The sequence below is a fragment of the Hyperolius riggenbachi genome, chromosome 8 (genome assembly GCF_040937935.1).
Source record: "Hyperolius riggenbachi isolate aHypRig1 chromosome 8, aHypRig1.pri, whole genome shotgun sequence".
Classification (NCBI taxonomy): domain Eukaryota; kingdom Metazoa; phylum Chordata; class Amphibia; order Anura; family Hyperoliidae; genus Hyperolius; species Hyperolius riggenbachi.
In genome coordinates this window covers 246,032,843-246,057,069 of record NC_090653.1, presented here as the reverse complement: position 1 = coordinate 246,057,069, position 24,227 = coordinate 246,032,843, and the positions used below count along the sequence as shown (strand labels likewise).

General features: G+C 47.1%; 1 protein-coding gene across 1 annotated transcript; it reads left to right on the top strand.

Annotated features, from left to right (window-relative positions):
• The first annotated feature begins 1,089 nt into the window (after positions 1-1,089).
• ENDOG (endonuclease G) lies at positions 1,090-20,744 on the top strand. The gene is made up of 4 exons (XM_068249811.1): positions 1,090-1,176; positions 6,783-7,345; positions 18,270-18,379; positions 19,386-20,744. Exons 2-4 carry the CDS (start codon positions 6,869-6,871, stop codon positions 19,666-19,668), a joined length of 870 nt encoding a protein of 289 aa, XP_068105912.1. The 5' UTR covers positions 1,090-1,176; positions 6,783-6,868; the 3' UTR covers positions 19,669-20,744.
• The last annotated feature ends 3,483 nt before the right edge of the window (positions 20,745-24,227 follow it).

Below are 24,227 nucleotides of genomic sequence, written 5' to 3'. Positions count from 1 at the left end.
ACAAATGGCGGAGATATGACGTGGTTCGGGTATTTATTTACCCGAACCACGTGACCGTTCGGCCAATCAGAGCGCGTTCGGGCCGAACCACGTGACCCGTTCGGCAAATCAGAGCGCGTTCGGGGTCCGAACCACGTGACCCGTTCGGGCAATCACAGCGCTAGCCGAACGTTCGGGGAACGTTCGGCCATGCGCTCTTAGTTCGGCCATGTGGCCGAACGGTTTGGCCGAGCACCATCAGGTGTTCGGCCGAACTCGAACATCACCCGAACAGGGTGATGTTCTGCAGAACCCGAACAGTGGCGAACACTGTTCGCCCAACACTACCTGGGGCTTCCTCCAGCCCACCGGTATTCCGGAGGTCCCCCGGCGTCCTCCTGGCTCCTCTCCTGTACCCGTTGGCGGCTCCTTTACTGGCGACTTTCGGGCTGAAGGTCGGCCGGTTCTTCCTGAATGGAGACGCTCCACGTCATAAGGCCGGCGTGACAGTCCTGTGTATGCGCGATTCAAAGTTAGAAAACCGCACTTGCGCAGGACTGTCACGCCAGCTGGCGCAATGACACATAGCAGCCGGTGTGATGACGTAGAGCGTTCCCATTTAGCAAGATGCCCGAAAGTCACTGGAAAGGGACCGGGAGAGGAGCCAGGAGGACGCTGGGGGACCTCATGGCCTACGGTGGGCTGGAGAAAGCCCCAGGTAAATACCAGTTTCATTTTATTTTACTGCTCAGGGTCCATTTAAAACCGACTAAAAAGTACAACATTTCTATATCTAATTGGTATGCACATGGAATTAAAATTGTATCATTTTTCACAATAAATGTAATTTAATTCTTAGCATCTCATTCATCCTTGTGTCGCTCAAATCTACCTGCTTTTTATCCCTTACATCTAATGGTGTTTGTCCCTTTGGAACCATCAAACCCTCCATTACATGGTTGTATTCTTTTATTTATTCCATCATTTTGGGGGTCTACTTTTTCTACCAAAAGTTCAGGTACTAACATCCCCTATTCACTTGAATTCTATGCTAATCACCGATAAACGGTAGCTCTCAAAGCTACCACTAGATGGCGCTGATCATGTTGAAGCACAGGAGGTGTCATGGAAGATTCTCGCTTGTTCCTTCAAAGGTGACTCTCCATCTCAAATCAAAGATTCGTCCTTTGGTGTTCAGTGAGTACAGAAGTAGAATTTGAAAACTAAAAAATGAAATCAGACTGTTTCTCTTTCCACTCCAGGCTGCATTGTACTGTTATTAGGCTCTGCTCTGTACACTGTGATTGGCTGCTAGCAGTAGCAGAGATCCACACTGTTATACAATGGCTGACAAGTAAAGTTAAGGACACCCTAGTCACACGTGCGTTATGTGAGATGGCAAAGTACCCCTTCCATCCTGTTAGTGCCTTAGGACTACAAATACCATCATCCCCTGCAGATTGCTTGGGCTGTTTGTACACATTCTTTTTTAATTTCAGATACATTTCAGAAGCAGGTTGTTTGAAACCTGAATGCAGGCGTCAGGAACGCTGTTTATGCGGGTGCAGCCAGGGCTAGGTGTCAGGAAGGCTGTTTATGCAGAGGGACAGGGTTAGGTGTTAGGAAGGCTGTTTATGTGGGGGACAGGGTTAGGTGTCAGGAAGTGTATTTATGTGAGGAGACAGGGTTAGGCATCAGGAAGGCTGCTTATGTAGGGGGACAGGGTTAGGCGTCAGGCTGTTTATGTGGTGGGACAGGGTTAGGCTTCAGTAAGGCTGTTTATGTGGGGGGACAGGGTGAGGCGTCAGGAAGGCTGATTATGCGGGGGGACAGGGTCAGGCGTCAGGAAGGCTGTTTATGCGGGGGGACAGGGTCAGGCGTCAGGAAGGCTGTTTATGCGGGGGGACAGGGTCAGGCGTCAGGAAGGCTGCTTATGCAGGGGGACAGGGTTAGGCGTCAGGCTGTTTATGTGGGGGGACAGGGTTAGGCTTCAGTAAGGCTGTTTATGTAGGGGGACAGGGTTAGGCGTCAGTAAGGCTGTTTATGTGGGGGGACAGGGTTAGGCGTCAGTAAGGCTGTTTATTTGGGGGGACAGGGTTAGGCGTCAGGAAGGCTGTTTATTTGGGGGGACAGGGTTAGGCGTCAGGAAGGCTGTTTATTTGGGGGGACAGGGTTAGGCTTCAGTAAGGCTGTTTATGAGGGGGGACAGGGTTAGGCTTCAGTAAGGCTGTTTATTTGGGGGGACAGGGTTAGGCGTCAGTAAGGCTGTTTATGTGGGGGGACAGGGTTAGGCGTCAGTAAGGCTGTTTATTTGGGGGGACAGGGTTAGGCGTCAGGAAGGCTGTTTATTTGGGGGGACAGGGTTAGGCTTCAGTAAGGCTGTTTATGAGGGGGGACAGGGTTAGGCTTCAGTAAGGCTGTTTATTTGGGGGGACAGGGTTAGGCGTCAGTAAGGCTGTTTATGTGGGGGGACAGGGTTAGGCGTCAGTAAGGCTGTTTATTTGGGGGGACAGGGTTAGGCGTCAGGAAGGCTGTTTATTTGGGGGGACAGGGTTAGGCTTCAGTAAGGCTGTTTATGAGGGGGGACAGGGTTAGGCTTCAGTAAGGCTGTTTATTTGGGGGGACAGGGTTAGGCTTCAGTAAGGCTGTTTATGTAGGGGGACAGTGTTAGGCGTCAGGTGGGGCAGGGGTGCAGCTAAAGTTTTGGTGGCCCCAAGCAGCCCATGACTTAACCCAGCCCCCGCCCGAATTTATCAGCACGAGCGACGTGGCAAACAATGGGTGTGGCACTAACACCAAAAAAAAGCAGCGCGCGAAGTGCTCTGCGGTGAAAAAGTGGGCATGGCAAAGATGTTTTGTGGGTGGGGCCAAATGCTAGAAAAATGCAAGTAGTCCCCGGTTAACATACGAGATAGCGTACAGGTGGTGCCCTCAGTTTAGGTAGCGAGCTATAGGTGCTGGAGTATAGGTAGCCAGGTTCAGGTGCTGCAGTATATGTATCCAGGGTACCCCAAATGGTGCTGCAGATAGTATAGGTAGTGAGCAATAGGTGCTGCAGACAATACAGGTAGTGAGCTATAGGTGCTGCAGTATATAGGTAACAAGCTACAGGTGGTGCCTCAGTATAGGTAGTGAGCAGTATATAGGTAACCAAGAACAGATTGCGCCATCAGTATAGGTAGTGAACTATGGGTGCAGCAGGATATAGGTAGCCAGGTACAGATGGTGCTGTCAGTATAGGTAGTGAGCTATAGGGGCAGAATATAGGTAGACATGTACAGATGTAGGGCCTTCAGTACAGGTAGTGAGCTATAGAGGCAGTATATAGGTAGCCAGGTACAGATATAGGGCCTTCCGTATAGGTAGTGACCTATAGGGGCAGTGTATAGGTAGCCAGATACAGATGGTGCCAGCTTAGCTTACCTCTTCCAACACAGACTCCTCTCGCTGCGCTCTTCTCCTCTCGCCGGGCGGGCTCTCCAATGTTCTCACCAGTAACCATAGAAACAGGATGCTGGCGGCGGCCGGCAACAGGAGGAGAGCGCCGTGAGGAGTCCCCGCAGGAGCGAGGTTGCGTAAGTTTTATTAGGGACCACATGGGGCTGCACAGAGCAGGTCAGTGGCCGCCAGCGACAGAGCGGGGCCCCTCTGTAAAGTGAGGCCCAAAGCAGGGGCTTGCCTCACTTATACGCTGGCGGCACCCCTGGTGGGGGGAGAGGGTGAGGCGCCAAGAAAGCTGTTTATGCGGAGGGACAGGGTTAGGCATTAGTAAGGCTGTTTATGCAGGGGGACAGGGTTAGGTGTCAGGAAGGCTGTTTATGCGGGGGACAGGGTTAGCCATCAGTAAGGCTGTTTATGCGGGGGGACAGGGTTAGCCATCAGTAAGGCTGTTTATGTGGGGGGACAGGGTTAGGCGTCAGTAAGGCTGTTTATGCGGAGAGTCAGGGTTAAGTGTCAGTAAGGTTGTTTATGTGGCGTAGAAAGGGTTAGACGTCAGTAAGGCTGTTTATGCGGGGGGACAGGGTCAGACGTTAGGAAGGCTGTTTATGCGGGGGGGGCAGGGTCAGACGTTAGGAAGGCCGTTTATGCGGGGGGACAGGGTCAGGCAGCAGGAAGGCTGTTTATGCGGGGGGACAGGGTCAGACGTTAGGAAGGCTGTTTATGCAGAGGGACAGGGACAGACGTTAGGAAGGCTGTTTATGTGGGGGGACAGGGTTAGGTGTCAGGAAGTGTTTTATATAGCGCCAACATCTTCCGCCGCACTATACATACTACAAAACAAATATTGGGTAGCATATACAGTGTATACATGAAATTTCAGGACACGGTACAGTCATGACATCTAGTAATACAAGTACATACAGTGGCTTGCAAAAGAATTCGGCCCCCTTTGAAGTTTTACACATTTTGTCACATTACTGCCACAAACATGAATCAATTTTATTGGAATTCCACGTGAAAGACAAATACAAAGTGGTGTACACGTGAGAAGTAGAACGAAAATCATACACGATTCCAAACATTTTTTACAAATCAATAACTGCAAAGTGGGGTGTGTGTAATTATTCTGCCACTTTGGTCTGAGTGCGGTCAGTGGCCCATAGACATTGCCTGATGAGTACTAATGACTAAATAGAGTGCACCTGTGTGTAATCTAATGTCAGTACAAATACAGCTGCTCTGTGACGGCCTCAGAGGTTGTCTAAGAGAATCTTGGGAGCAACAACACCATGAAGTCCAAAGAACACACAAGACAGGTCAGGGATAAAGTTATTGAGAAATTTAAAGCAGGCTTAGGCTACAAAAAGATTTCCAAAGCCTTGAACATCCCACGGAGCACTGTTCAAGCGATCATTCAGAAATGGAAGCGTTATGGCACAACTGTTAACCTACCAAGACAAGGCCGTCCACCTAAACTCACAGGCCGAACAAGGTGAGCGCTGATCAGAAATGCAGTCAAGAGGCCCATGGTGACTCTGTATGAGCTGCAGAGATCTACCGCTCAGGTGGGGGAATCTGTCAATAGGACAACTATTAGTCGTGCACTGCACAAAGTTGGCCTTTATGGAAGAGTGGCAAGAAGAAAGCAATTGTCAACAGAAAACCATAGGAAATCCTGTTTGAAGTTTGCCACAAGCCATGTGGGGACACAGCAAACATGTGGAAGAAGGTGCTCTGGTCAGATGAGACCAAAATGGAACTTTTTGGCCAAAATGTAAAATGCTATGTGTGATGGTAAACTAACACTGCACATCACTCAGAACACACCATCCCCACTGTCAAATATGGTGGTGGCAGCATCATGCTCTGGGGGTGCTTCTCTTCAGCAGGGACAGGGAAGCTGGTCAGAGTTGATGGGAAGATGTATGGAGCCAAATTCAGGGCAATCTTGGAAGAAAACCTCTTGGAGTCTGCAAAAGACTGGGGCGGAGGTTCACCTTCCAGCAGGGCAACAACCCTAAACATAAAGCCAGGGCAACAATGGAATGGTTTAAAACAAAACATATCCATGTGTTAGAATGGCCCAATCAAAGTCCAGATCTAAATCCAATCAAGAACCTGTGGCAAGATCTGAAAACTGCTGTTCACAAACGCTGTCCATCTAATCTGACTGAGCTGGAGCTGTTTTGCAAAGAAGAATGGGCAAGGATTTCAGTCTCTAGATGTGCAAAGCTGGTAGCGACATACCCTAAAAGACTGGCAGCTGTAATTGCAGCAAAAGGTGGTTCTACAAAGTATTGACTCAGGGAGCTGAATAATTACGCACACCCCACTTTGCATTTATTGATTTGTAAAAAATGTTTGGAATGATGTATGATTTTCGTTCCACTTCTCACATGTACACCACTTTGTATTGGTCTTTCACGTTGAATTCCAATAAAATTGATTCATGTTTGTGGCAGTAATGTGACAAAATGTGGAAAACTTCAAGGGGGCCGAATTCTTTTGCAAGCCACTGTACATGGTTAATGTGTGGTTTGAGATATCACTAAAATTGGTACATGTTCATATGGTAAACTACAGCAAAATAAAAAACAATAGGAGGTGGTCCCTGCCCCTGCGAGCTTACAATCTAGAGGGTATGCTTTGAGCGCACATGTGTGTGTTGCGATCACTTGTAAACGCCTTGACTGATTTCAACAAAACTCGGTATACACATCTTACTACCTGGGATGATATGTTCTGGGAGTCTCATTCTCACAGTAGCCAGAGTCCCCAAACTTGGCACAGTTGTTCACTTGGTCAAGGTGAAAAATTCAGTGAAAGTGGGCAGAGCATAAAACAGCCTATCAAATTACAGCAATTCATTTTCAATGGGAACATGTAAACAGACATTCTTTCCCTGTTAATCGCAGGGTTCTCAAACCTGGCACAATGGATCACTGGATGACTGGGATTAATATTCAGGAAAGTAGGTGGAGCCTACAACAGCCAATCAAAATTCACCTATGAATTTTCAAGGGGAATATTTAAACTGCTGCCATTCTTACACTGTTAATGGCAGAGGCGTTAAACCTGCTACAATCGTTCATTGGGTGACTGGCGTTAAAACTCAGAAAAGGGGGCAGAGCCACAAACAGCCAATCAGATTTGTTTGCTTGATTTCAATTGAAAAATGTAAACTGCTTCCATTCTCACATTATTGATGCCAAGGACCCCAAGGCTCCAAAACATGGTCATTAAGTTACTGTGTGTCAAGGTTACAAAAAGTAGTGGGACCCAAAAACAACCAAATACATACCTGAGCAACTCCAAGTCTTTAGCTAATTATTACACTAAAACTTATTTGTTGCATTTTACAGGACATTCCCCTCTGAACAATGTCATCAGCTGACTGTATGCGGAAGAAGTGAGAGTTGCAATCTGAACGTTTTATGCCATTGTGAAGATGAGACTGGGAAGCAAAGTATTACTTTCAGGGGTGTCCCTGGCAGTCGGAGCTGCGCTGGGTGCTGGAGTGACCCACTGGAGTCTGCGGGGGGAGCCTGCACCCTCCCCCCTCTATCCCATCGTACAGGCAGCTTCAGAAGTATCCCTGCCCCCCGCTGCCGGCATCACTAGGTTTGGTCTGCCAGGCTTCAGCCAGTTGAAGACCCGCAAGTCGCACGCTCTCAGCTATGACACCCGGCTGCGGGGCCCGGCGTGGGTTCTAGAGCAGCTGAACGTGGATCGGATACGTGGCACTGCTGAGAGGCAGAACTCCGAGTTCACAGAAGATGAGTCTGTACATCCTTACCATCGGGCCAGCAACTTGGACTACCAGGGCAGCGGCTTTGACCGGGGACATCTAGCAGCAGCAGCTAACCACAGGTGGAACCAGCAGGCCATGGATGAGACTTTCATACTGAGTAATGTGTACCCCCAGGTCAGTACGGCTACCCTCCCCCATCAGTAATAAGCTTATATCTGATTCAGTATGAAAGCAACTCTGATTCCCCAGAAGTTATAGGACAGTAGAGATGAGCAATGAGATGTAGATGTTTCCAGCTTGCGTGAAAGTTTAACGACCAATGTATGCAGCTTGGAATTGGACCAAAGAAATGTACTTCTTGCCAATGTTGATTGGTTAATTTCCAAGCAGGGGCGTACCAATGGTTGTGGCGGGAAGGCAGGAGCTAGGCAGGGGCCAGTCCTGTATATAGTTAATGTACAGTGCAGGGGAGCATCATACATAACCAGGAAATGCATGTAAATTACATGGAGCGTGGAAACAGGGGCGTAACTACATTAAGCTGGACCCCATAATAGTAATCTGTCAGCTGGGCCTCCCCACCCCCCTTAGCCTCCATCACAGGGGAGGGGGAGCGGGTCGGGAGAACGGTACAGAGTTTGACCTTTAGAAAACGTAAAAGTGAATGTCAAGGTTTTAATGCAGAGGGGCAGCAGAGCATTATACATTACGTTTTCCTGGCAGTGACACAGGTCCTTTCCAGGTTACAAGAGCCGTGCAGCCAGCCAATCACCATGCCGCTTCCGTCCCTGTCACATGGCATGGGATAGAAGCTGCAAGATAATTGGCTGGCTGCACAGCATTGTAAACTGGAGAGGAAGTAAAGTGAACCTGTGTCACTGCCGGGAGCAAGTAACGTATAATCCTCTGCATTATGTACAGGGCCAGACGACCCCCGTAGCTCCTGGCCCGCTCCCTCTCCCCTTTGATGGAGGTGTGTGTGTGTGGGGGGGGGGGTATATTGCACGCTACAAGTGGCTGTCAGTCCAACCACAGCTCATGAGTCTCTGACTGACGTATGGTGCATGCTCCCACCCACTTTCCACTATAGACGGATGCAGAATACCACAGGGGCCAAAAAACAGGTTTACTATAACTGCAGTTCTATTATATCCATGTTTACTTTACCAGGCGTTACTCCCATATACTTATGATGGTGCTTAGCCAGGACCTGGACATTTAGTTTATTGTACCAGAAGTTTTACTATATCAGAGTTTACTATAACGAGATGATACTGTACTATATATCAGTGCTTTGTGTAATACTGTTGTATTTGAACACCATAGATTGCAGCCATAAACCTTGATCCAGTCATTGTAGCTTTCATTTACAATGACACCTGGTCATACAAAAATGTGAAATTTGAATGAAAGGCATTGATCAGCTCTACTGAATAGCATGGCACTGTACTACTACAGCTCAGCTCCACCCTGAACTAAACATGGCCTATAAACCTGAGCAATGGGATGACAAACTATCTTCTTCCCAGTGGCGTAGCAATAGGGGTTTCAGAGGTTGCAACCGCACTGGGGCCCTTGCGTCAGAGGGGACCCGTAGGGCCCGCCCTCAACCACAGTATTTTTTTTTTTAAAGAGAATTTTTTTATTAATTTTGTAATATGGTTACAAATTAACAAACAATAACAATACAACAGTCACAAAACATTTGGTGTTCTTCCGTCATTTACAAAGTTACTTATTCTTGTACCATCACATATCACAGAAATTACTTCAGGGATGCATGCAACAAGAGTGGTTACTGTGTTTACCCGGACAAAATAAATAATGACGGCTTATTCCATTTAACTGGGGCTATAGATAAGCAATTCAGATAGATAGTAGTAACAGAGCTAGCAGTATAATCAGTGAAGGTCCTGTATCATCACGGAGATGTCAAGGTGAGGTATTACCGTATCAGATGCGTCAACCCAAGTACTCCAGATTTTATCAAATTTAGTAAACTGTGATCTGGATTGATATGTAAGTTTATATAAGGGTAATATATTGTTTACTGTTTCCTTCCACTGTTTTAGCGAGGGTGTTGAACTTTGCTTCCATTTGGAAGTAAGGGATTTCCTTGCATAGAATAGTAAAATGCGTATCAGGGTTTTCTTATGTGTACCACAACCAATGTCCCCCAACATTCCCAGCATACAGGATTGAAATGACAATACGGGGAGCTTAAGTTTGTCTGATAGGAAATGAGTTACTGTCTTCCAATAAGTTTGTACCTGGGGGCAATGCCACACACAGTGCAAGAAGTCAGCATTTGTCGCTGTACACTTAAAGCATGAGTCTGTAGCGCCCCTTCCCATCTTTGCCATTCGGATTGGTGATAAATAAGCTTGGTGAAGCCACTTAATTTGAATTACCTTATCCCTTGAGGTTATTACTGTTTTGTAATATGTGTCCTGAAATTCTGACCACTCCGAGTCAGTGAAGTCCCCCACCCCACTCGACCACCCCCGCTTATAATTGTTGCGATTGCTATTCTGTTTAGCCAGGAGTACAAAGTTATAGTATATTGATATTTGTTTGTTAGAGTCTTTTTGTAGAAGTAGTGATTCTAGTGGCATTGGAGCTAGTACAACCCCATGGAGGCCTAGTTGAGATTTAAGGGTATGTCTGATTTGAAAATAACGGAAAAGCGAGTGAGGTGGGAGACAAAACACCTGCCAAAGAGTGGCAAAATCCTTAAAGGAGCCTTCACAGTATAACTGGTTGATATATTTGATACCTGCTTTGCACCAGAAATGAATGTCTGGAATCTGTTTTAGTTCTGGGAGTTGGTCGTTGTGCCATAAGGGCAGATTAGGGGATATGGTGCCAGGGGAAGGGTCGCATAGCTTTTGGGTCCTTTTAAATACCTCAACAGTATGTTGAATCAGATATGAGCCTTCATTTTCCGTGGGGACTTTGCCTCTGTAAATAGCCGAGCATAATGCTTCGTAGGAGGTGGCCATATCCGCCTCCGTATTCATGTCTGAGTGTGTTCTTGTTGAGCTCAACCAGTGTTGTATAGGTACCAGCTGGGATGCAAGATAATAAACTTGAAAATCGGGTAAGGCTAATCCACCCTCAGCAATTGGTAGTTGTAGGGTTCGTAATGCTATTTTTGGGGTGTTTCCTGCCCATAGGAAGTTGGTGATAATAGTGTTTATTTTTTTGAAGATTTTTTGTGGGAACCAGTATGGAGACATCTGCAGCACGTACAGTAATCTAGGGGCAATAATCATCTTTATGGAACATACCCTACCGTATAGGTTTAGAGGTAAGCTTGTCCAGCGCTTCAATTGAGATTCCATGGTAGCAATAACTGGTTGGATGTTATTGGTCTCAAATGAGCGGATATCTCTATGTATCCAGACCCCCAAATATTTAAATTTATCTGCTATTAGTAGTCTGGATGTTGGGGAAATTATATTGTGATCAAATATGTCCAGGGGGAATAGTACCGATTTTGACCAGTTAATGGTGAGGCCTGATAACTGTCCAAATCTTCCATACAGCTCAAGTACAGCAGTTAGGGAGGGGCCACGGTCAGCCAAGTATATGAGCATGTCATCTGCATATAGGGATATTTTTTCTACTGTGTTATTAATCTTAAGGCCTATAATGTTGGGGTGTTCACGTACCGCCTGTGCCAGTGGCTCTATGGCCAGAGCAAAAAGCAGAGGGGACAGCGGGCACCCCTGCCTAGTTCCTCTGTGTATTTGAAAGGGCTCGGATATAGTTTGGTTGACCCTGACCCTTGCTACCGGTTTGGTGTAGAGAATCTGTATCCATTTACAAAAGTAAGGGCCAAAACCATAGCTTTTAAGAACTTGTGTTAAATAGGACCATTCAATGGAATCGAATGCTTTATTAGCATCGAGGGATAAAATTATCCTAGTTTTGGAGTTTGGATGGGGGAATTGAATATTTGATAGGAGTCTGCGTATATTCATTCTAGTTGATCTTCCTCCAATGAAGCCACATTGGTCTGGATGAATCAGCTTCTGCATCATTTTTTCCAAGCGAATAGCCAACACTTTAGATATAATTTTTGTGTCTGTGTTTATCAATGAGATTGGCCTATATGAATCGCACGCCAGTGGGTCTTTACCTGGTTTTAAAATGAGGGTGATTAGTGCATCTCTCATTGAGTCGGGTAGTTCACCTTTTTCATATATGCCAGGAAGGAGCGAAGCCAACCTCGGTAGGATATCTTTTTTGTTTTTTGAATACCATTCCACTGGGATCCCATCGGGTCCCGGGGCTTTTCCCTTATTAAGACATGCTAGTGCTACTTCTAGTTCATCCAGACCAATGGGTGAGTAATGATTCAGCCTCCTCTTCTGTTAGACTAGGCAGGGAAAGTTGTTCAAGGAAGGCTTCTATCTCTTTATCATTATTGTTTGTCCAGGAAGAGTAGACTTGTTCATAAAAATTCCTAAACGCCTCTGCTACGGCCGCAGATGTCTCCAATAAAGCCCCATTTGGTTGTTTTATAGCCGAAATAGCCGTTGTGTCAGTATGTGCTTTTAGAAAGTATGCTAACAGTTTCCCGCGTTTATTGCCGTGTTCAAACTGGCTTTGTTTATGAATTATGTCTTTTCGTTTTATACTGTTAAGTAGTTCTAATTCTAATTTTCTCCTAGCTAGTTCCCAATGTATATACCTAGTTGGGTTGGGGTCTTGAATTAGTTGTATTTTACATGCCTCTGATTCCTTCCTAATAAAGTCTTGGTGAGCTTTGTTATTGTTCCTGATCATGGACATCGCTGAGCGGAAGGACGCGCGCAGCACTGCTTTTCCAGCATCCCAGCAAACATCCTCACCCACCGTGCCTATATTTTCACGCCAGTAAAATGACATGCTTTTTTGACACTCAGCCAATACATTTTCATAGGGCAGCACGGTGGCGTAGTGGTTAGCTCTCTCGCCTTGCAGCGCTGGGTCCCTGGTTCGAATCCCAGCCAGGGCACTATCTGCAAAGAGTTTGTATGTTCTCTCCGTGTCTGCGTGGGTTTCCTCCGGGCACTCCGGTTTCCTCCCACATTCCAAAAACACACGGATAAGTTAATTGGCTCCCCCTAAAAAAATTGGCCCTAGACTACAATACATACACTACATAATATAGACATATGGCAATGGTAGGGATTAGATTGTGAGCTCCTTTGAGGGCCAGTTAGCGACAAGATAGATATATATATATACACTGTGCAGCGCTGCGTAATATGTTGGCGCTATATAAATACTAAATAATAATAATAATAATAATCCTCCAACCACACCGAACCCATTCTCCAGAGGCCTGCACATCCTGATCCCGGAGTAATAATAGTACATATCAATGGGGAGTGATCCGATATGCCGTGTGAAAGATATTGTATGTCTGTAATATATGGGAGCATATCTTTGGAAGTCAAAGCCATATCAATTTGTGACATTGTCTTGTAGCTATCAGAGTAGCAGGAGAATTCTCTCTCTTTTGGGGATACTTCCATCTCCAAGCGTCATGTAATTGATAGGTTTTGATCCAGTCAAGAAAGGATGTGAAGGAACGGTGGCTTCTATTTAGCCTGTCTAAATTTGGGTCTATTATAGCATTAAAATCCCCCAAGATGAAAAGGGGGCCTTCCAGTATGCTGTGAAGTTTTGATGCCATTCCCTCTAATATTTGTATTTTAAATGGGGGAGGAATATATAAAGATACCATAGTAAAAATTTGACCTTCTAAATTGCACTTTAAAATCACGTAGTTACCTTTGGAATCGGTGATGGCTGTCACAATTTGGCCAGGAAAGGATTTGCTTATAAGTATGGCAGTGCCTCTGGAGAAGGAGGAGAAATGAGCGAGGTAGTATTTGGATATCCATGGTTTTTTTAATAGAAGAGCTCTGGAACCCATCAGGTGAGTTTCCTGGAGACATATTACGTGTGGTTGTTTTTGTTTAAGATATTCAAATACTAGCTTGCTCTTGATGTTATTATTCAGGCCCCTGACATTCCAAGTAATAATCTTTAGCTGCATTTGTAGTGGATCCTACCGCTAGATTGGAAGAAGAGCTTATCATGATTGTTAGTTAGCCGCGTCACAGCAACACAACTTATGCAGAAGAACCCCAAAGAACACCAGAACATAACAACACATATAACCCAACCCTTAACCCACCCTGCTCTCCGAGTTGGTAACCCTCGGGAGCTTGTATCCATTAACCTGAGTGGAGCACTTACATAGGGCCAGCTGCCCGGAACCCGCACTATTAGTTGCATAATATGTCTTAGAGGTTTTACGGACGTGTTACATAATAGGGACGGAGCCACCCCTGACCATCCCTTAGATCAGATAATGGACAATAGTACCTATAGTGCACGGTGTGTAAGGTACATATGCAATGCCCTGGACATCACCACATGCAGGAGTACTTGCTCTTCACTGCAGCATTCAGATGGGGAGAGGAGAAGAGGGGGAGGGTGCATGGGGGAGGGAAAGGGGAGGAAGGGAGGGGTAGAGATGGGGAGGGGGTATATGGTAGGTGATAAAAGGGATTGATAGAGGTGAGGTTCAGGGGGGGGGGGGGAGGAGGGGAGCGAGAGGTAATCAGATGGAGATATAGGTTGGTGAAGAGTTAACTCCTTAGTTTTAGAAACACATTTCAAGTACCATAAACAGTGCCTGCTATTATAAAGTTCACCGAATGCAAAGCTATCAAACTTTAAACAACTTTTCCCTGAGACATAGCTTTCATCATTAGATTCAGTAATGTTTTGTCGCCACCTACTGGGCGAACAAAGTTACTGCAGAACCCTTGTAATGAAGTCCTTCAGAGGGTAAATATATAGAAAATCAGTGAACCAGAAGCTTCTATAATGTTAGTCAGAACTGTCAGTCATTTATACAAGGCAGTCACCCTTTTCCTTGTTTCTTTGCTGACAGATACAGTGCGGAGGGTGCAGTCTTAAATGACTGCTCCATTCACATCCTAGTGCAAGATGAAGATCACTGCCATCTTCTGTCACACATATTCCTGCATACAGTTCAGGGTGTCAGCTTAAACTACTATTGCCATAAGCAGGCTGACAGTTCCAACCAGAACTTTTTACATGAGTGGTTTATTAATCCAAGCTTAGAGAGCAGTCATATGGTGAGGAAAGGTGTCTCCCGGGTAATGACATAGGCAAAGCAATACACCTCACATGTTGTTTAGTGAAGAGAAAATTATTTCCTAGGTGGACGAGGTTTTACAGTGGAAATTCTCATTCCTTGTTGTTCCATCCATTTTATAGCATCATTCGCAGAGGTGAAAAAATGTGTCTTGGAGTCATATTGAACACGCAGTTTAGCTGGGAACAGCATACTGTATGGGATCTGTAGGTCCCTGAGGGAGTTTTTAACAGTAAAGAAAGTGGCTCTTTGTTTTTGTATCTCCGTGGAAAAGTCCTGATATATCGATATCTTCACCCCATTGAATGTTAAATCTGGGGCATCACGTGCTGCACGGAGGATTTCAATCTTATCTCTATAATTGAGTAATTTTGCTATAAGGGGGCGATCATTGACCCCAGGCTTAGGAGGTCCTCCTGGAACACGGTGTGCTCTTTCTATTGCAAAAGCGTGTGATGGTTTTAGATCGGGCAGGTGCTCTTTTAGCCAGTCTTCCAGGAAGGTTTCTGGGAACCTACCCTCTGCTTTTTCAGGGAAACCTACAAATCTGAGATTGGATCTCCTGGATCTGTTTTCCAGATCATCTATTTTAAATGCGTGCATATCGGATTTCTGCGTTAGGGCTGAGTGTGTACGCTGCATAGGTTGAATTGTGTCCTCCAGCTGCCCCACTCTGTGTTCTACCTCCCTTGTTCTATCCTTTAGTTTACTAAAGTCATTTTTTAGGAAGGACATCTCCGCATGGATTGAGTCCAGTCTAGATGTAAGTGATAGCTGCAGGCCACGAACGGCTTCCAGCAGCTCTGCTCTAGTGGGCTCCGGCCTCTCCCCCTCTTCCACACCGGCGCCATTTTGGGCCTGCTCCCAGTCTCCCCCACCGCTGCCTCCCGGTTCATGATTCCTGGGGGTATGGGTTGAGATACCTGCTCCTGGGGATGTGGTGCGGAGTGCTCCTCTGCCGATGTTCCTTCTCCTGCGGGTGATGTTGGCGGAGTTATTTGTGGAGAGGCCGCTCTGTGTGCAGCCATGCTGTCATCGGCGCCATTTTGCGGATCCGTCCTGGCGAACCTCGCCAGCCTTTCAGCTGCATCATAGACGACTGGGGGCCCGTATTTAGTCATCTCCGGGTCCTGCCTGTGTGTTCCATCACGTTTAGCTGTGCAGGAGGCCCGGTGGCGGCATCTCCTACCACGTCCAGCCAGGATTATTCAGCGGGTTCCGAGGAGCTGAGGAAAAGCACGTCCTCACGCTTCCATTGCTGGCCACGCCCCCCTCAACCACAGTATTAGCTCTTAGGCCCGGTTCACATTAGCGGTGGCCGTCCGGAATCGCCGTGCCGAAGCCGGACCGCTTTCAGAACGGACGGAACGGACGCACGGCATGGCAATGAAAGCCTATGCGTCCGTTCACATGCGTCCGTTCTGCCGGACCGGAGCCGGACCGGATCCGGGCCGGATCCGGACTCCGGCGTCCGTTCCAACATGCGCTATTTTTTGGTCCGGCTCCTCCGGCAGCCGTATCCGGAGCGGAGCCGGACTGCACCATCCGGGCAATACAAAGCAATGAGAGCCGGAGAGCGCACAACACACTGGCTACAAAAACCGGACGTTCTACCCCACTTCCTATGCATTTTGGATGGGGACCACATGGGCCCAGCGAAGAGTGGGGCAGCAGCGATTTCATGCTGGAGCTCTTTTTGCCAGCAACATGTCTGATATGTCTGAAGGAGGCGAACAACAGAGAGAATTCCCAGGTTTACGAGTAAAAAATGCCTGGATCCATGGTCCCAACTGCAGTCTCTGTATCCACGGATGGTCTCCACACGTCCACCTGTCTCCAACAATGACCCCAGACCCTTCTGCTGACCTCCCAGACCCCAGGTAATTAAAAGGATGTTATCTCCTTAAGAAACCGGATCCGGACCGCAACCGTGTTCACACCGCACGGAAACCGGATGCAAACGGACCGGATCCGGATAGGAACCGTACGGTTCAGGTCCGATCCGGCTCCGGTGCGGTCCGGACATCCGGTGCGGTTTTTGCAAAACCGCAAGTGTGAACGGGGCCTTAATTGGTGCTGTGCTGTTAATAATCACTTCTATAGATGCTATGAATAGTGGTAATCATGAACATGCTGTTCCCCATCCCCTTCTTGCACCTCTGACTCTGTGGTTGTCCTTGGCAGGTTTTGGTGTGCTGTATCAATTGTTATTCATAGAGTGCTTAGGGGCCCCCCCCCCCATATAAAATTTGCACTGGGGCCCATAGCTCCTTAGCTAAGCCACTGCTCCTTCCTTCCTGCCACTCAATAGAAGCCCTTCAGTAAGAGAGATACCTCTTTAAATCTTGAAATAATTAAATAACAAAGATCCACTGGTAAGACTAAGAAGCAGCAGGTCCGTAAAATGTAGTGCACCAGATACTGCTCCATAAAGGGCTAAAATGTAGCCTGTGGTGTTCCACTTCGTTTAGTCATGTTAAAAAGAACCTGAGACAAAGCTTAGGTTCAGCAACACATACCTAAGATGGAAGCCTCTGGATCCTAATGAGGCTTCCCACAGCATCCTCTGCCACTGCCTGGGACCCTCCAGCTGATCTGGGCTATGCTCCTCCTCTGTCAGGAGTGTGGCAATGCCCGCACAGCAGCCACGGAGCACCTCGTGCATGAGCGGCTCCAGGTTAATACGCATGCACGGCGATACTTGAAGGACTTCCGAGGCGAGAATCATGAAAAAAAAGTTAAATTCCTATGTTGCTTTGTCATCCTCAGGGGACGCCATCCGTGTACCCAATTTCCTTCCGCGTGTTTTTTTTTTTTTTAAACAGAGGCTCCGGTCCCGATCCAACCCCATCCCTCGGGTCTCCTTCATATTTCCGAATTATGGTGGCCTAATGCCTTAAGGTGGCCTTGCCGCGCCTGTGCAGTTCTCAGAGCCGTGAGTGCGGCTGCGCAGCCCCTGAGTCCTCCTCCAGACCTGCCCTCGTTCCCGGCAGTCTTGTGGACGTAAAGCGTGCAAGAGCGCTGGGAGCGAGGACGGGGCTGGAGGAGATCTCAGAACTGCACAGGCTATGAGAACTGCGCAGGCGCAGCAAGACCTGGTGGCCATCTTAATTGGGGAATATGAAGACGACCCGAGGGATGCGGTTGGGACTGGACCAGAGCCTCTGAGTAAAAAAAAACAACACAGCAGATTTAACTTTTTTTATGATTCTCACCTTGGAAGTCCTGTGAGAGGAGCGTGGCCCCAATCGGGTTACCAACAAGCCCTGGTCTGTAATCTTTGGAGCATACACACTCAGTGATGGGGGACCAGAGGACAGTGAAGGAAGCCTCATTGGTATACAGAGGCATCCCTTTTCTTAGGTAAGTGATTTGAGCTTCATCTTGGGTACACTTTAAAGCAGGGGTCCCCAAACTTTTTCGGTCAAGGGCCGAGGTCAACATACTTCAGACTGCTGGGGGGCCAGAACACACATACAATGATGTTGTAAAACATTACATTGAATCTAGGTATTAATTCCCCCAATCATGCCCGGAGGAGAACTCCCAGCAGCAGCCATTCTGTCTTGCCGCACCTGGAGAACGTCTTTGTGCACCAGACAGTGAGGCATACCCAGGTGACAACCTACCGTCCAGTTGGACAGCAGTGTCACCTGATGAACCTGATTGGAAGCCAGCGAATGACTGCTCTCTGGATCCTACAATATGTGGATGGGTGGTGCCAGGACTGCTATTCTATATGCGGACCACCGATATTTAAAGGTGTTTTGGGCCACATCTATAAGTTATACATTGTGTTTGGGGGCCAGTGAAAAAGCCTCAGGGGGCCGCATTCGGCCAGCGGGCCTTAGTTTGAGGACCACTGCTTTAAAGGTTAAAATAGATTTAACCTTGTAATCATTCTTTCAGAATCCAAACCTGAACCGGATTGCCTGGAACAACTTGGAGAAATACTGCCGCTCTCTAACCAGGAGTAACAAGAATGTGTATGTGTGCACTGGTCCTCTCTTCTTACCCAAGTAAGTCACATGTGTAGCCGTATGCTAACTGCTTTATATATATTATCAAATCAGAAATTCTGATAAAATGAGATTTTATAATCTTCATAAGAAATGTTCCTTTCTGACTATCTTTCCGTCAGCTCTGCTAAAATTGGGGTGGGGTGTTAGCTTTTAGGGGGTGAAGATGACTGGGGACGCGGTGCGCCCATTCAAAAACTTATCGCTGTGAAAAGGGGGCTTGGCCAATTAATTCAAGAAGTCACGATTCAATGAAGGATATGGGGTCAGATGTCTCAGTTTATTCTGGGAGCCCGAAAATGCGCACATTGTTCCGACACAGTTGAGAACATTCTAAGTTAAAAAAATAATCAAATTTCTGCCATTCCCAGTCGACAAAAATGGGAAAAAAAAAAATAAGAAATCCGATCAGAATTTTCAGGGAAATAAAAAAAAAAAAAAAAGAACTTTCAATTCATCTGTAGAAACAATCTTTTTTTGTGTATTTGCTGTAAAGTCGTATAGTTTTATTGTATCATGTGTGGCAACCTTCTGTCTGACTGGCATTTTCCCCATAGCACCAATGTCAGGCATAGTTTGACATAGGAGAAACTGGCTGCCACTAGATAAAATCTGGCACAGTGCCATCTCCTTCCGATCAGAATGTCAAACTATGTCCAATACTGTGATTATTGCCAGCCAAGTCCACTACTGCTGCGCCCGCCACTCCACCGCATTTTCGCAGATCGTGGAGACACCGCTGCCAGATCAGGCCCAGCAAGGCGTTCCCCTGTGTGGATCAAAGTGTTGGAATCTGTTGTAGCTCCAATTGGAACTGTTGTAGCTCCAATATAGTAATAACAGAGGTGTCCGTCCGTCCGTCCTGAAAAAATAGGTGCTTGGAGGAACGTGGGTGATTGGGAAAACGGATTGGAAAAGGTTAATGATAGCAATGGAATAAATGATCTCCTTGATTTTTGACTATAGCTCAGCTTTGAGAATCTTATTCTGATCTTTATTCTCCCAGGAAAGAAGCCGATGGCAAAATGTACGTCAAGTACCAAGTGATCGGTGCCAACAACGTCGCTGTCCCAACGCACTTTTTTAAGGTAGTCGTTCTGGAGAAATTCAACGGGGAGCTTGAGCTGCGACCCTACGTGATGCCCAACTGCCCGGTGGATGTCAATATCCCCTTAGAACGTTTCCTGGTGCCCATAGAGAGCATTGAGCGTGCTTCAGGACTGCTATTTGTCCCCAATATTCTAAAGACTACAAACAATCTGAAGGCCATCACCGCTGGAGGCAGATGACATCCTTTTACATCTGTAGTCTTGATGTGATTAAACGTGGCTGTTTGTAAAGTAACAGCCTGTAGTAACATCAGAAAACTCTCAGTCACAATACAATGCTCAGTCACTAGTGCTGTGAGCTGCCATTGCATATACACCTAACAGATAAATAGACTGTTCATCTACAGGCAAGAAGGAGCTGTAATCTGCCACTAGGAATTGGTTCAGTCCTGTTACATCAGTCGTTCAAGTAAGATTCCTGCACTATTGGGACTGTAAACAGACTTATCTGCTGCTGTCACAGTCACACAGCCAGATGAGGTCTGGAACAGTTTTCGGCACCAGGAAGAAAGTAAAACTTATCAATCGACTTTAAGTCCTCTTTAATATCAAATTACGTTTATTAAGACTTTGTATAAATGTTATGATGTGCTGCTATATATAGTAGTTTGTTCTACTGCGATAACCCTTCAGACCCCTTCAACACTTGCGTTGCGTTACCCTATTTTACCACAGAGTAATGCAATGGGACTAGCACACTTACCGCGTCGCGTTGTGCGCAATCCGCTGTGGCGGACGTAATATACGTCAATAGGCGACGTATATCTTTTAATAGGTTGTTAGCGGTGTTGCGGCACTTATGTGCGAAACAATGGGGATCCCAGTGACGTAATCGTACTGCCCAGCAAGGGAGTACGTCATTGAGCGGGGGGCGGCGTTATGCATAGGACCCTGTCGGCACACTCTGCCGCAGGGTCATATATTAGTCATTTTTGCATTGCAGCCTCACCTTAACGCAAAAAATTAGATGTAAATCCAGCCTGAAAGTACATTCTACTAAATTTCCACTAACCCTGGAAGAGAAAGAAACAGCATGACTTGGCCGAGGTAGAGGCTGGGGAGGCACCAGCCTCTGAGTCGCGCCTGTGCTCCCTGAGTGCCCCCCTTACCCAGCTATTGCAGAGTATATGGAGTAGAGTGCTGTGTGATACTCTACATATTCTGCATGTTGGGGGCTGCCTGATGCTGGGGAAACTTCTGGCTATCCTAGGGAGGGGGCTGCATAATACTGGGGGCACATCTGGCTATCTATCCTAGGGAGGGGGCTGCATAATACTGGGGGCACATCTGGCTATCTATCCTAGGGAGGGGGCTGCATAATACTGGTGGCACATCTGGCTATCCTAGGGAGGGGGCTGCATAATACTGGGGGCACATCAGGCTATCCTAGGGAGGGGGCTGCCTAATACTGGTGGCACATCTGGCTATCCTAGGGAGGGGGCTGCCTAATACTCGGGGCACATCAGGCTATCCTAGGGAGGGGGCTGCATAATACTGGGGGCACATCTGGCTATCCTAGGGAAGGGGCTGCATAATACTGGGGGCGCATCTGGCTATCCTAGGGAAGGGGCTGCATAATACTGGGGGTGCATCTGGCTATCTATCCTAGGGAGGGGGCTGCATAATACTGGGGGCACATCTGGCTATCCTAGGGAAGGGGCTGCATAATACTGGTGGCACATCTGGCTATCCTAGGGAGGGGGCTGCCTAATACTGGGGGCACATCTGGCTATCCTAGGGAGGGGGCTGCCTAATACTGGTGGCACATCTGGCTATCCTAGGGAGGGGGCTGCCTAATACTGGGGGCACATCAGGCTATCCTAGGGAGGGGGCTGCATAATACTGGGGGCACATCTGGCTATCCTAGGGAGGGGGCTGCATAATACTGGGGGCACATCTGGCTATCCTAGGGAAGGGGCTGCATAATACTGGTGGCACATCAGGCTATCCTAGGGAGGGGGCTGCCTAATACTGGGGGCACATCTGGCTATCCTAGGGAGGGGGCTGCCTAATACTGGGGGCACATCAGGCTATCCTAGGGAGGGGGCTGCATAATACTGGGGGCACATCTGGCTATCCTAGGGAAGGGGCTGCATAATACTGGGGGTGCATCTAGCCATCTATCCTAGGGAGGGGGCTGCATAATACTGGGGGGCACATATGGCCATCTATCCTAGGGAGGGGGCTGCATAATACTGGGGGCACATCTGGCTCTCTATCCTAGGGAGGGGGATGCATAATACTGGGGGCACATCTGGCTATCTGTCCTAGGGAGGGGGCTGCATAACACTGGGGGCACATCTGGCTAGCTATCCTAGGGAGGGGGCTGCATAATACTGGGGCACATCTGGCTCTCTATCCTAGGGAGGGGGCTGCATAATACTGGGGGCACATCTGGCTAGCTATCCTAGGGAGGGGGCTGCATAACACTGGGGGCACATCTGGCTATCCTAGGGAGGGGGCTGCATAATACTGGGGGCACATCTGGCTATCTATCCTAGGGAGGGGGCTGCATAATACTGGGGGCACATCTGGCTATCTATCCTAGGGAGGGGGCTGCATAATACTGGGGGAACATCTGGCTATCTATCTTAGGGAGGGGGCTGCATAATACTGGGGGCACATCTGGCCATCTATCCTAGGGAGAGGGCAGCATAACACTGGGGGCACATCTGGCCATCTATCCTAGGGAGGGGGCTGCATAATACTGGGGGAAAATCTGGCTATCCTAGGGAGGGGGCTGCATAATACTGGGGGCACATCTGGCTATCTATCTTGGAGGGGGCTGCATAATACTGGGAGCACATCTGGCTATAAATACTTGGGGGAGCCTTCCTTATACTGTGGGCACATCTGCTATCTCTTGGGTCTCCTTGTCCCCACCCTGAAACTGAGTCACTCAAAACCAGCAGCTGCCACTCAGCAGGTTGTTTGGTCATGGACTATTGCAGTCAATAAAATCCTTCCATTATGCAAAATAACATTCAAAAGTCGGAACTGTCCAGAACGAATTCAATATATGGTCTAGGTCAGGGGTCAGGAACCTTTTGGGCTGAGAGAGCCATATAAGCCACATATTTAAAAATATATTTCTGTGAGAGCCATACAATATGTTTCAAACTGGCACAATGCGCAGCAGAGGGCTCACGCCCCTGTTGCCAGGGTGATGTGTACAGCGTTGATCTGCCCGGCAGCGGAAGTGTCAGGCACCTCCTCAGCTTCTCTTGGGTTTCAGCTACATCAGCAATTTCCCCGCGAGCCAAACAGGAGAAATACCGACTAACAGCTTGTTTAGCTAGCTGACTTGGGGGTTGATTCACGTTGTAAGTCGAGATCCCCAAACTTTGGCTTAATAGGCAGCCTATTGGGCCGATCAAAGTACAGGGATCTCATACTACAAAGTGACTGGACCTGACAGGGTCCAAAGTGGGACAATTGGAGCAGCTGTTAGTTTTGGGGGGAGCATGAGTAAGTTAGTAGTGCATGCTACAGCAGTAGCGCACCCACTTTGAAAATGTTACTTGCGCTGCCACACTAAGCTGCGCTGCTTGAGCAGTGTAGCTTAGTGAATCAACCCCTATGTGAGCCAGATGAAGCATCAAAAGAGCCACATCTGGCTCCCGAGCCATAGGTTCCCTACCCCTGGTCTAGGTGGTGCGATAAATACTGTAGGAATGTGTTAATGGACATTTAAATTCCCAAAAATATGTGAGAGGGGCACTCTTCCTTAACATACTGTATATGAATCTGTAGGATGGGCCCTATTCTCTCATACGGAATTATGGGGGCTCAGCCAGTTCAGGGGGTGGACAGAACTGATAAGAGAGTGCCTGAGATAATTTTTGCATAAAAAAAAAATGTACGTGCGAATAACATGGTTACATAATTTAGTAACGCAGTTTCAATGACTGGATGAAATATTTATTAAATGATTAAAATGCACTACACACTGTTTAATACTAATGTTGCGTATAAGCCAAGTGGTTTGCTTCAATATTCTACATGTAATGTCAAGAAAACAAAATGAGAAATTATTTTCTTTTATCTCTCTCGTTTCCTTGCACCTCAATGAGTCCTTTCACATGGAGGAGCTGCTACCCGCCCCCCCTCCCCCCCCCCCTTTTTTTTTCTCCTCCTTTCTTCAATGTACTGACTTACCAGTATGTTTTTCTATGTTATGTTATATTGTGTTTGTATGCAAAATTAAAAATGCAATAAAAACTTACCTGTTAAAAAAAATATTCTACATGCATATAAATCTACACAACCAGGAAAGCTGAAATTATGGATCCAATGAAATCGTTATTTTCTGGGGGTAAATAAATGGAATGTTGTAAGGAGAAATGATCAATGAAGATACAAATAATACTGGCTTACATGTAAATTAAACGCAAATTGTATGCAGCTTTGAAACGGACGAATCCAATGCACTTTCTGCTAATCTACATTGGCCTTATTCCAAACTTAATACAACTTACTTTTCGTGCCAGCTAGAATTATTTGCATCTCATTCAGGGCTGTGGATTTGGTACAAAAATCATCTGACTCCTCAGTTTATGAAACCACAGACTCCAACTCCAGGTATCCAAAATTGCTCAGACTCCACAGCCCTGTCGTCATTGACCATCTGCATTGCAAAGGGAGAAAAAGAGGTGTGTGCATCTGACCAGTTTCACCTGACTTATATACTGGCTGCCTCAAGTCTATTGACTCATTCAAATTTGAATATTAACTGACTC